The sequence below is a fragment of the Fusarium vanettenii genome (genome assembly GCF_000151355.1).
Source record: "Fusarium vanettenii 77-13-4 chromosome 12 genomic scaffold NECHAsca_41_chr12_2_0, whole genome shotgun sequence".
NCBI lineage: Eukaryota > Fungi > Ascomycota > Sordariomycetes > Hypocreales > Nectriaceae > Fusarium > Fusarium vanettenii.
Window position 1 is genome coordinate 45330 of NW_003315846.1, and position 12928 is coordinate 58257.

The window sequence follows — 12928 nt, forward strand, 5'->3', positions numbered from 1 at the left end:
GATCCAAGTTTCTCCTAAGTGTTTGTCAGTACTCAGGAGATGAGGTTATGGGCCGTTTTCTCCTTGAGATCACGGCACTAGCTTGCAGATTTAAGTCGTGGGAGAACAAAATGGTGTAGTACAATGGGCAGCTTATATTTTCTCAACTAATACCTCATGCCACAGCCTCTTCAAACCCATTTTCATAAATACAGAAAGTTACGCCTTCCCGTGTCCGTTTTGTTCTCCCAATGAAAATCGGCGAGTGATGGCCTCCTGAAACGCCTTCTCCACGTCATGCTCATGAAGCCAGGCCGCGCCCTTTCTACCCTTCATCCTCTCCCTAAAATTCTCGTCACTCTCCTCCTTTCCAGCCTCTTTGAGAGCCTCATTGCGCGCAAACTGCTTCTGGCGATCCTGCAGCACAATATCCAAGACCCTGGCAGCATGCGGCCGCCGAACCGATTCGTACAAGTCCAGTGCCAAGCCAACGTGGCTCCGTGAGATGGGCCTTGATATGGGAAGTGCCTGTGGGAAGACGGCCCGTAGTGCGAGATAGAGCGTGTAGGCGTCGTCAATTGCCAGCGAGGCTCCGGCGCCAAAGGCACCTCCGTGGGCGTGGGCTGCATCGCCGATGAGCACTACTCGATCTGCAAAGGTCCAAGTTTCTAGCTTGGGACCGAATGCATTCGTGTATCTTCGTAGAGTACCCGGTGGTATTCGGTCGATGATTGCGGGGACAGGATGGTGATATCCCTGAGAGTATGTGGTTATTAGGGGATTCACGGGACAGGATGGGATGTTCAAGACTTGAGGTTGATGGTAGGCATACCTTGAATGCGTCACGGATGTCATCCACGCTCGCAGCTGAGTTCCAGACAACATCTTCAAGTGGCTTTTTCAAGTCGTCGAGGTCCTTTGTGTTGGCATTGAAGTTGAACGTGACCCCGTAGCCTTTTGTCCCTACCCATTGCTCTTAGCCTTCGTACTGCAGTAAAAGAATCATATCTCCGAGTTACCTAGCCTCGATGCGAAAAACCAAGATGTCGGACTTTGCTAGATGTGAATTGTTAGCTCATACCTAGAGCAACGGTTAATAGGGCCTCTGGAGTTACTCACCCACCGAGTCGACTCCTGATCTAGACCTTCAATGTCCTTCACCAACTCGTACGGGAACGTTGCTCGAAACATTGCGTCTCCCCAGCCCGTAAGTTGATACTGAGGAACAAAAGTCTTTCGAACTTGCTGTGCTTAAAGTCAGCCTTGCAATCATCCCAATAAAAACATAGCTGAGTATGTCACATACCGACCGAATACCGTCGGCGCCGACGACGAGGTCCACCGTCGTTGAAGTCTTGTCCTTGAAGAACATCGTGACATCATCCTCACTCACTTGCACCTCCGTCACCTCCTTACCCGGGTGCAGAATATCTTTGGGCAGCTTCTTCAACAACTCCTTCTGTAGCAGGGCCCGGTGCATGCGGGCAAAGTGATGGCGTCGATCGGGTACTCGCTCGTAGGCATTGTTGGACACGACATCCCCCGCCTTCCAGTGCCTTGTGAGGTAAGAGATGTGTCAGTCACCTTTGAATACATAGCGACGGGTTTGGGGACAAAAAGGAAAACGGCGTGAGCGTTGGCTTACTTGGTAAATGTGGGCGTTCCGGTTGGGTTGCGCCATCCAAGGTCGTCCTCCAAGACGCCCTGGACGCCTAGCTTTTCCAGAGTCCGGAGTCCATTAGGGGCTAGACCTATAAGCGCACCGACCTCGTGAAACTCGCTGGCCCGTTCGTAGACTTGAACCTGAATACCGGGGTGTTGGCGAAGAGCAATCGCAGCCGCGAGTCCGCCGATTCCACCACCGACGATGGCGATCGTGAGAGTCATGATGCAAGAATCGCCGCATCAACAGTAGGAAAGTAAGCTTAAACAACCTAGTCTCATCACAGGCACCTACTTTCTGGCTATCATACGGCGGTGGTAAGTCCATATACTTTGCCGCAATCGGAGAGCTTCCGCGGCTTCTATTGCGTGATCCAAGCCCATTATGAGTGCAACTGTAGGAGTGTTATCAGAAAAAGAAATTCATAGCCTACAGTGGATCTGGATTGCATCCCACCGGCGAAGGAAAGATGGTCAGCTCATAACTTCCAAGATGCATGTGCAAGGATTGATGACGTTCCCAGCCTGTGGTAAGTGGCTTGTGGATGTGGCCACGACAATCGGACGACTCACTTGCGTCTCATCTCTGCGCTGCAACCACGGTGCTTAAACATATATCCGGACATCTAAAGACCAACAATTCTTAGTGCCTATCTAGATGATTGATGCGAACGGGTGGGTAGATGATACCATGGCAAGGATACTAACGGCCGGGAACCAACGGTTGTTGGAACGGATGAAAGGGCACAACATCAAGTCTGATAAAAGGAGGTATATAAGTATCCACAGTGTCTTCTATCTGTAATGATGTATACAGCCCCAGTGACAGCACCTTTTGTTACGTATCGGTGATCAACAACATGGCAGTCAAAGAGGAAAAGAAGCCTGACTTGGGCGAGAAGACTGGCTCCCTAGTTGAGAATCAAATCATCCCAGAACCTGTCATTCCCGAGAAGATTCCGTTCTTTCGAGGAACAACCTGCCAGGCTCTCATCGTGGCCTTTTTGTTTTTCAGCGGTCCTGGAATGATCAGCGCACTCGGTACGTTTTTAATGCTGGGCTTTAAATCATCTTTACTCCCTCAGTATTATTCCTCCTCTATTTGTGTTCGAGCTAACTCTTGCGTAGGTGCTGTCGGAGCTGGTGGCCTGAAGGACCCCTTACTTGTGAACATTACGAGCGGTATGCAATATGGCATGAATTGCGTCTTTGCATTCTTTGCTGGTGTTGCCATCAACATTCTTGGAGTGAGAGGTGCTCTCTGCTTTGGGTTGCTATGCTTTCCAATTCGTGGAGCATCTTTGTATTGCGCCAATAAGTTCAAGACTGTTTGGTTCATGTATTTCGCCAGCGCGATTGGTGGTCTGACTTCATCTATTCTCTGGTAAGTTTCACTATCGTCTTCCCCTTATTATTACTATGTCTGTCCATGTTTGGTGGACTCTGGGGCTGATTGGATCTCATAGGGTCGTCCAAGGCGCCATCATTCTCTCTTATCCAGAGCCTTGGAAGAAAGGATTCTTCAGTAAGTGGCAGTAACATCTTTACTTCTAATATTAAAGTCTAACATCGATCAAGTTTCGAGTTGGTACAACTCTCTCTCTTTGGGAACCTTGCTGGGTGGCATCATCGCCATCGCGTTCAACACCAAGAGAAACAAGGCCGGATCAATTTCTCCGAGTAATAAGAGCTCAATCAAACCGGTGAAGAAGGGCTAATTGATATTTTCAGTCACATACATCCCGCTGTTTTCTCTCTCGTCTGCTGCTCCAATCCTCGCATGGCTGTTGTCGCCACCTGAAAAGGTCATCCGAGCCGATGGCCAACCTGTCAAGATGAACAGACAGCGAGGGCCATGGGAAGAAGCAAAACGGACACTTGCGAGTGTAAAAAGAAGAGAGGTAGGAAGTCCACTGCCTTATTCCTTGCAGCCTCTGATATGAGAACTAGATTGTCCTTCTTCTGCCCATGTTTATCTACTCACAGTGGTATCTGTCCTACCATGGCAACTTCAACGCCGTCTACCACTCCGTTCGCGGCAGGGCTCTCGGAGGCCTGTTGCATTCCGTCACTGGAATCCTTGGAAATATCACCTTCTGGTACATGACTGACCGGAGCGGATGGACACGAAGACAGGTAGCGCGCCGGGGGTATTACATCATCTTTAGCCTTTACACCAGCAGCTGGATCTACAACATTGTTGTACAGAAGCTGTACACAGACTGGAAGCCAGTCGGCCTGGACTGGGCTGAGGGTGATTATTGGCTGAGTATCGTCCTATACATCTACTGGCAGTACTTCTCGCTACGCCATTTTGTCGTCGTTCTTGGCAAGCTGATATTTGGACAGATATGCCAATGACATGTATCAGTGTTACGTTTACTTTCTCATCGGTACCCTCTCAACAGAGGTAGAAGAACTGGCGCGATACACGGGAATTTTGAAAACGGTCAACACTGCCGGTGCAGCTTTTGGATATGCTGTCCAGGTCAAGTGGTCCATGTTGGGAGGAGCATCTCTGCTGTATGAAAAGAAGATCCAAAGATATATCAAGAAGCAACTAACAATGATCTAGGACTGGCCTCTGGTTTGCGCAGATAATTCCAACCTGGTTGGTTGTTCGGGAGGTTTCCGATGAGGAACCAGGCAACGAGCCAAAGTCGACCGTTTCTGGCTCTGAGGCTCTGGCTTGAGAATAGTCAAGGTACTTCTTTGAAGCTGGATTGGAGATTCTCGGTAGCAATTCTTCAGTCCCTTGACCGGGGTTTTCATATACTGTCTTGATGGTTCACTGTGTTAACATCGGGGTACGATGTTATGATGCGTTGAAAATCTGTTCTTTATTATAGTTGCAGCCCGGCCCTCGATGATTTAACTGAGCCTGAAGATCGTCTTGATGGTCGAAAAGATGTACTTGGCAGAGACAATTAAAGGCCCCTTGACTGAGATGGACATGGTGCCTAGCTTGCACACGCCTGGCAGGGGTCCCCAATACCACAACAGTTTTCAGACTTTGCCATCATCAGACAGTAAACACCAGTTCTGATTCCTTTAAACGCGTAGTATGACCATTAGTATCTTAGAGAGCTCAAAAAGCAATAGCATGTGCCTACTGTTGCAGAAAGGCCGCTGCCTGGGGACTTTTATGAGGCTCAACGACGTTGTAGTAGTTTCAACCCCTCTTTCTTTCTTGTCTGGCACTTGAAAGATAGTACCCTATCTGTCTTTTCAAATTTAGCACTTTATATGGCCGCTGTTAGCACGATGACTGAAGGTAGCCTAACCCAGGGGCGAGGGTCGACTGGGTCTGGGGTGAGATATTGAGGCACCTATACTATTGGGAGTGACACAAGTCGCATAAAGGGGAATTACTGAGTTTCTTTATTTCGTACACTGACTTGACGGATAAGACGTGCGATTAAAAGACCGCGTGGGATGAATCATTCTGGTACACCGGAATGACACAGGGATCCATGTTAGTACCGACTACTTTATTATATCTTCAACTCGATCTGCGTCGTGACCGTCAACGGCTTTAAAAAGGAGTTGTTACTACAAGTAAACTGCTATAGTATCATCACTCCAACAGCCCACAATATTCAAAGCGTCCCGGCACGTCCTCACCAAGGAAGTTCCTGACCCTTGTACGTGACAAACTTGCCCGAGTACTTCTCTCTTGTAGCTTCATCAATGATCTGAACCATTCCCTCAACAGACCCCTCGATGGTCTCAGGGGGCGAACCAGGAAAGCCCCAGTCCCTGGCACACAGCTCTCCCATGCGCGTCTGAACCCAGCCAGGATGAAGTGCAACAGCCACAAGCCCCTGGTTCTGCATGTGCAGAGCACGAGTGAGCCAGTTAAGGGCAGCCTTGCTGGGACCATAGGCACCACCGGGGCCTTCCTGGATATTGATACAGCCAACGGAAGAAGTGACGTTGATCACTTTGGGAGCCGTTGATTTCTGCAATAGAGGCCAAAGTCCCTGAAAGACCGTGAGAGGTCCAATGGTGTTTATCTCGAAAGCCGCTCGAAGATTGTCGGCAGGAGTCTCGGCCGCGAGGGTCATGGGTGGGGAGAAGGCAGCGTTGTTGACCAGAATATCGACGTGATCGACGGTGAAGGCATCGCGGATCTGCTCAGGGGCGAGAGCATTGGAGAAATCGAGCTTGACAATGATGAGGGAGCTATTCCTGCCCTTGGTGACAGAGTCAGTGTCCGATTTAAGGCTTGTAGCAGCATCATCATTGCGGACACTGGCGACGACGGTAACGGAGGGGCGGGAGAGGAGGATCTTGACGAGGCCGAGACCAATGCCTCTGTTGGCGCCAGTGACGACGTAGACGGTGCTGTTGTCCTCAGAAGCCATGGTGAAGGGTGATTCAAGGGGAGAACCAGTAAACCGATGGTGAAGCTGAGGAAAATGGGCAGTGTAGATGAAGGATCTGGGTGCTGCTCAAGGGGAAGGGTACGCGCTGCGGCTTATAAGTGACGAGCGAGAGGCGGACCAACAGCCTTACACGCGATCGAGGGCATTGTGCCCTGGAACATCATTTTTCCGGCTTGGATGCCTGACATGAGGGGACGCGGCCAGGAGGAAGAGAGGAGTGATATCACGCATTTGACGGGGCTTCGAGGGACATACCACTCTTGAGTAGATTTTAGAAGCACAACAAGAACTGAATTATCATCCATCATTACGTTTTCTGCCAAGATTTGCTTGCGGATATCGCCTCCCCTCGCCTCCGCGCTGTCTTGGCACGAGGGCCTCATGACCCCCGCACACAAACCCCCCCCCCCCCCCCCCTTCTGCTTTAATAAGCCTTGTAACTGACCGGATAGATATGAAAGAAGGGATTTCGGAGACCTTCCCGTTTGCTTATTCAGCGTCGTGATCCTACTCACACGCCTCATCGGTCAATTTTCCCCTGATCCTCAAGATGTCACAAAACAAACTCAGGCCCCTGTCCCACCATCGTCCTTGATTACGGGTGGAATGTCGTATAGAGATGAGGTAGCACGTTCGGAAGCTTGATTGAGTGTGATTATAAACACCGACCGTTGGTTGCCCCTATTAGTCTAGTGGAATGTCGCTGGATCTTAAGGGGCCCAGGTTTTGGGATGGACAGGCAACCGCCCAGGACTGCCTCCTGGCTAATATTAGAAGTCTGTGGAGCAGCTGGAGAGATTTACATGTAAGACTTTCTAGCAAGACTTGTAAAACAAACCCACCATAGCTTTTTGCTATTCCTGACACTTCATCTGATCAAGAGGGGAGACGGCCGCATCAATACCCTGCCTCATTTATGACACAAATCTGACGCAATTGGTAAGGAGTGCAATAATTAACTCTCCATTAGCTTCTTGATTCTCTGTCGTTAATGGCGCCTAAGTCGAAAGATTTATGTGTACCAAAGTGGGATTTTGTCGTGAGAGACATCCCTTTTCGACCATGCTATTACTCTTGCTTCATTCCTTGGTACCATGATGAGTTGAAAAATAATTGCGAGTTGCCCTCTCGACACATGATTGTATGCTAGACTTCTTTGATGTAAGTCGTAGCGGCAGTATTCCGCTTCAGATTATCGCGTGTCAGAATTCCGTCCATCAGGTCAGACTATTCATGTCTGTCTTGCAAGTGTAACTGCTTGTGAACCCACTGTTGTAGCCATACTGACGCTGTGAAGGTGTTCCAGAGTATCTTTTGTTACACACCGATAATGTACTGGGTTAGGGCAGTATGAGAGGTGGGTGTGAAGACAACTTCTAGGGTTGGTTGGAATAAGTTGCCATCACGGGTTGTAATAGGCAGTCGGTCTTCTTGGAATCGTTTTAGGCCGGGTTTGAATACTATAGAAAGGGCACCAACAAATAGATAGAAAGAAACGAGGCACAAACACCTACCCAAGCTATAAAGAGACTGAACTACAGAACCGAATACCAACAGTGCCATGTCGCCTAGATATAACCAGCAAAGCTCCACGATTGGTGAATCAAATTTGCGTCTCTAAGATACTTCTCAAATCGACTAATCTCACTCAGCAACGACCGCACTATCTCGTGACAGGCTCAGACTATATCGCCGCCTTGCGCGCGGAGTATCACTCCTTTTGGCGAAGCCGAAGGTAGGCAAACGATCTTCGGGCTCAGTCAACCAAAGGAATCTTGTGTAGATTGCTTGTCTCACTGTTGATGTCCGAGCTACCCAGCTCACACAGGGTGCTATAATAATAAGCCCAGTGCCCTGTGCTTCCCCGTCTCTTGCTGCTGGTTGCTTTTTAGCTGACAGTCTAGACTCTTCGGTGGCGTTCTCACTCATTGTCTGTATTGGATGGGCTTGATTTCAGGTCTAGCGCGCCCTAGCCTTGGTCAAATTCGCTGCGATAAGCGCTAAGATTCAGATGACGCCTCTTGACAAATATCGATATTCTATTGGCTTGATCTGTTGAAGCAATCGTGGTTGGGAGATTTTCTCCAAAACAACAACGTCGCCAGTCAGTAATTTGACAGGCTGTTCCCCTCCATACCACAGAGCACCGCATCGACTTCTGGCCGGTTACACAGCATCATGGCAGCCGCTGGACAGTCAGTTCCCATGGGAGCATCCAGCACGTCCGTCAGTGCTCGATGGCTCTTTGGTGGTGAGAAAACACCTTCAGCTGTTGTTCTCACGGCAGCAATCATCCTCCCTCTCCTTTTTGTGGGTTTGAAGAAACTTCTTTATCCAATATTCGATTCACGCGAACCTCCGGTTCTGAGACCACGGATTCCCTTCATCGGCCATATCGTGGATATGATCAGGGAGCGTAGCAGCTGGTATATCAGGATATAGTAAGCCCACAACGAGTGCTCCTCATACCAGTCCTTTAACATTCTACTAGTAAGGAGAATCCTTTGCCGATTTGTACTTTGCCCATGCTCCACGGCAAAATGTACGTCATCAACGCTCCCGATCTCATCACAGCAGCTATGAAAAACGGTGATATCAGCTTCGACCCCTTCTTGCTTGAGGTCCCTGTCGGTTTGTTCGGTTTGAGCAAAAAGTTGTCGGACATAATCGAGCAGCGACATGTCATAGATGGTCTCTTGAACGTCATTCACTATACCTTGATGGGAGACCATCTTTCCAGGATGAACATCACAGCGCTGACCAAGATGATGGAAACCCTCAATGACGTCGGTCCACACCCGGTTGAACTTTCGGACGTATATGAGTGGTCATGGGATGTCTTGGGCAATGCCACCATGGTAGCGATCTTTGGAGAGAAGAACCCACTTACCCCTGAACATCTGCATCTGATAAGGTGAGGTACCCCTTGATGCAATGTTCCTTTACTAATGAGAAACAGGGACTTTGATGAGGGTATTGCGAGATTCGCCATCGGCGTCGCGCCCAGATTGATTGCTCCGGGACCTCTACGCGCTCGCGAAAAAATAAACACCCTACTTGAATCATTCTACGCAGCGGGCTATGAGACGCGTCCCGATGTATCATCCATCATTCAAAAACGAACTGAGATTCTCCGAAGAGAAGGATTCAATGACCGCGACCTTGGCATTCAAGAGATTACCATTCCTTGGGTTGCAACGACCAACACGATCGCTGTACTGTACTGGCTCTTTGCACACGTCTTTTCTGTCCCTGAGTATACGCAAAGAATCCGCGATGAAATGGAGGCTATTTCCGTCATCGCTAACACCAACGAAAAAGGCCGCGTGGGAACAATCTCAGTCAAAGAGATGAACAAAGAGTGCACCTTTCTCTATGCCTGCTACCGCGAGACTCTGCGTCTGTACATCCACAACACTGGCCAACGACGCGTGGTCAAAGACACGACTATCAAGGATCAAGGAGGTCGAGAATATCTTCTCAAGGAGGGCATTAACGTTCAGTGGCCTGGTAGTCTCACACACATGACTGACTCTGTATGGGGTGACGACGCCTGGACTTTTCGACCAGAGAGATTTCTTGAGGTGTCACCGCAGGAAGAGAAACAGCGTCGTGGTGCTTATATCCCATTCGGCGGAGGCAAACATCTGTGTCCAGGACGAAACTTTGCTTTGTCGGAAAATATGGGCTTTGTTGGTATTCTGGCTCTTGGATATAACATTGAAGGGGTGCGTGTGCCCAAATCTGAAGATCCTGGCATAGGATTAGGATCGAGAAAGCCCATCGGCGGGGCAGCGCTTCGGAGTGCCAAGGTTTCGAGGAGAGTCGGATGGGAAGACGTAACCTGGGAGTTTGTTGAGTGATGTGGAATCATTGTCTTTGCTGGTTAAACAAGAGTAGATACGAGCTATTACCAGTAAATGAAGGTTATAGCGGTAAAGTACAGAGCACGCTGTAGCAGGACCTTTGGTTAGGCTTTCCTCTGCGAGATGTCCAGTAAAAGCGAGGTTCAAAGCCAAAGACAACGAAAGAGTTCCGGATGATGATACGAGAAGACTCTCACACTGCCACTAAACAATCGAATAAAAGCTGTCTCATAGAAATGCACCGATATCCACCAAGATACCATCTCTCCCAAATGACCAACGTAAACAAATATCATGAGATGTAAACCAGCATTCGGCCCCAGCAATTCATTCTTGTTCACTTGCACTTCTAACGAGCTGAAGTCGTGAAGTATCAACTAGCAAATCATACGAAAGATTACGTTACATACGACCTGGAATAGACCTCGGGCGATTGTGAACCCCCGGAGATGATGCCAGCAGGGCCGCTGGCGAGACGGAACGGGTCTGACATGCCCAAAACAGGGGCACAAGATCCGACAGCTCCTTAGTTCAATGAGGGGATGTGAAAGAGGCGAGTCCCCAAAGCAAAGAAAGTGGTGTGACAGGCTGCCCTGCAAAGAGCCTTGTGAGAGCTTGGCGTGCGCTCAGCGGTTAAACTGGAGATGCTATTGGCTGAGGTTAATGGCGTGCATATACACAGCCTCTACGAAAACGCGGGGGCCTGGCCGTGATGATGCTGCTGGGCAGAGTTTATGATCTGACCACCACAGGCTGGATCGTAGAGGTTGAAGCCAAAAGGAAAGTCCTTACGGCCCCTTACGGCCTCTTCCAATAAACCATGAGAGCTTCTCTAGGCCTTACGCGGGTCCAAATATCAAAGTATGTATATCAATTTGACTGGAATTTGTTCACAACAGTCGACAATATTTACATCAGAATCTTCATCAACATCGAGATGTCCCTACAAGCCCTCAGGGCTCAAGGGCGGCACACCCATCCATCATAATATGCTTGATACTCATATCGAATGACTCGGCAATACTAGTCCGTAAGCATTTGCCAAAACCGGTGGTTGACTAGTTGGTGCCCGAGCAGCCAACAAAGTTGTTGCCAGAAGCTCCAGTGTGGGTGATGGCACCAGCATACTGGCAGCTGGTGTTGATGACAACACGGTCAGCGCCAGGGGAGCCTATAAAGGGATTAGTCGGAGACTACAAGTCGAGGCACGAGGAAAGGGTATCTGAGAACATACCACCAGTGTAGACACCGCTGGACCTGATGGGAAACTCCTGGTAGGGGCCACTGACGAGGAAGTCGAAGCCCTCACGGTTGTTGAAGGTGTGAGGGTAGGTCGAGCTACCGGCAGTGTCATCCGCTCGGTAGTAGGAGCAAGCAGCGTTGGCAGCGGCGCGGACCTGGGCAGCAGAGTAGGCGGTGTTGCCGCAGGTGGTGGCAGACTGACGGCTCTCGATGGGGCCAGCGACGGCAACGCTCAGGAGAGCGGCCAGAGGAGCGAGGGACTGAAGAGGTTAGCAACAAGGCCAGTGCTGAGACGGGTATGGCAGTGATGAGATTGAGTAGGCTGATGTACCTTGAAGAAGAGCATCTTGCCAACGGTTTGTTCCAAGGAGGAATGAATGGGTGATTAACAAAGTGGTGTTTGTGTAAATTATTGTTTGAAGGGCAAACATGGCACGTACATATATAGTCGTTTGACCATAGTAACTATTCAGCTATTGCTGTTTGCGATACCGAGGTAAGACAGGGTATTCTAATCACCCAAAACCCCAGGTGATTGTCCTCATGACGATGATTGGTCCCAAAGACATCGTGCTTGTTGCCAACTAGACGCCCATAGACCACCTGCTCAAAACGGATATTCCCCCGGCAGAAAGTTCCCCATGGGTGAGGCCATCGCTAAGTGCCGTAGTACAAAGCGGGTCGTGATCGGCGTAAGCTGTTTCAGCGATTCCCCATGTGGTTATCTCGGTTCTGTTGATTGGCGATAATTAATCCCTCAGATTTCATCAGATACCGTCGAGCTCCGGACGTGATAGATGGACTTATGCGCTCTTCTGTTGTTATAGTCTCTCTCGCTCTTGGCCGCCGCTCATTGTTACATTCATTGACACTGATTCATCGTCGGCGATCTCCTACACTCACCGCTGCCTTTCTTCCTTCTGCCGGCCACCTCCGATTCTCAACCACACACTTTGTTCATTCTGCAATGGCTGATAAAGTCATTTCACTCCTCGGCGACGAAGCCGTATCGGCTCAAGAGGCCGCTGAGAAGCTTGCTGACCCTAGCAGAACTGCCTTTGTCAAAGATGGTGATCTGTCCCGATTCGAGGAGGAACTTGACGCCCTTTGGAACAACATCTTATCTGCCGCCGAGAAGACCCCCCACGATGAGCAGGATAAACTGGTGGACGTGATGCGTGCCATCAAAGGCATGTCGGAGCCTGTCCACGAAGGGAAGAAGATTGAGATTTGGGGTCGGGAGACACGCTGGGATGAGCTTCCCCTCTTTGGGGGTCTAACTCGGGAGCGGCTGGACATTGGTAAGACTGCTTATCTTTCACAGCCTCGAGAAAGAGACAACTCAGCTAACACAAATGATGAAGCTCAATCAAAGTCCGGCCAGGCTTTTGTCAACATCAATGCCTTCTTTGCTCGGCTTACAGCTGCCAACATTGAAGACAATCTTTTGTTCGCTATCTGGGTCTTCCGTGACGCACTCGAGAACCCTGCAGAGGATGAGATCGCGCAAAAGACTTCACCCGACCTACTGAAGGCGGCTGCAGTCTGGTTCATCTACGCAGCTGAGAGCTTGGCAAAGGCCAGAGATGAAGCGGAGCAGTTTGACGGCAAGGTGGCGAGACCTGGAGAAAGCTTGGCAGCATTCAGAGATGTGCCTGGATGGAGAGGGTTTTGCCCAGATCGATGGAATGTGTGGAAGACTCGGTTCGCATCTCTTGAGAAGGCGGAATCACTGGCAGACGCAAAGCCTCTGATCAATCAAGCGCTGGATAAGTTGAACAAGGTTTAGAG

The 12928-nt window shown here is 49.7% G+C and overlaps 6 protein-coding genes across 6 annotated transcripts; 3 read left to right on the forward strand and 3 right to left on the reverse strand.

Moving 5' to 3' along the window:
• Positions 1-198: 198 nt before the first annotated feature.
• NECHADRAFT_87181 (uncharacterized protein) lies at positions 199-1866 on the reverse strand (the record flags this gene model as incomplete). Its single annotated transcript, XM_003041774.1, has 6 exons — positions 199-735; positions 812-942; positions 999-1035; positions 1099-1224; positions 1286-1535; positions 1625-1866. The coding sequence occupies 6 exons, from the start codon at positions 1864-1866 to the stop codon at positions 199-201; spliced, it is 1323 nt and encodes a 440-aa protein (XP_003041820.1).
• Positions 1867-2501: 635 nt separating this feature from the next.
• On the forward strand, positions 2502-4334 carry NECHADRAFT_87182 (uncharacterized protein; the record flags this gene model as incomplete). The annotated part of the gene is made up of 8 exons (XM_003041710.1): positions 2502-2682; positions 2770-3025; positions 3108-3166; positions 3220-3321; positions 3373-3542; positions 3592-3935; positions 3991-4164; positions 4217-4334. 8 exons carry the CDS (start codon positions 2502-2504, stop codon positions 4332-4334), a joined length of 1404 nt encoding a protein of 467 aa, XP_003041756.1.
• Positions 4335-5086: 752 nt separating this feature from the next.
• Positions 5087-6072, reverse strand: NECHADRAFT_72849 (uncharacterized protein). Its single transcript, XM_003041775.1, has one exon. The coding sequence runs from the start codon at positions 6006-6008 to the stop codon at positions 5262-5264; it is 747 nt and encodes a 248-aa protein (XP_003041821.1). The 5' UTR covers positions 6009-6072; the 3' UTR covers positions 5087-5261.
• Positions 6073-8234: 2162 nt separating this feature from the next.
• Positions 8235-9892, forward strand: NECHADRAFT_53126 (uncharacterized protein; the record flags this gene model as incomplete). The annotated part of the gene is made up of 3 exons (XM_003041711.1): positions 8235-8470; positions 8521-8943; positions 8983-9892. 3 exons carry the CDS (start codon positions 8235-8237, stop codon positions 9890-9892), a joined length of 1569 nt encoding a protein of 522 aa, XP_003041757.1.
• A 1061-nt stretch (positions 9893-10953) lies between these two features.
• On the reverse strand, positions 10954-11483 carry NECHADRAFT_87185 (uncharacterized protein; the record flags this gene model as incomplete). Its single annotated transcript, XM_003041776.1, has 3 exons — positions 10954-11066; positions 11130-11397; positions 11469-11483. 3 exons carry the CDS (start codon positions 11481-11483, stop codon positions 10954-10956), a joined length of 396 nt encoding a protein of 131 aa, XP_003041822.1.
• Positions 11484-12104: 621 nt separating this feature from the next.
• NECHADRAFT_53008 (uncharacterized protein) lies at positions 12105-12926 on the forward strand (the record flags this gene model as incomplete). The annotated part of the gene is made up of 2 exons (XM_003041712.1): positions 12105-12438; positions 12502-12926. 2 exons carry the CDS (start codon positions 12105-12107, stop codon positions 12924-12926), a joined length of 759 nt encoding a protein of 252 aa, XP_003041758.1.
• Between the last annotated feature and the right edge of the window lie 2 nt (positions 12927-12928).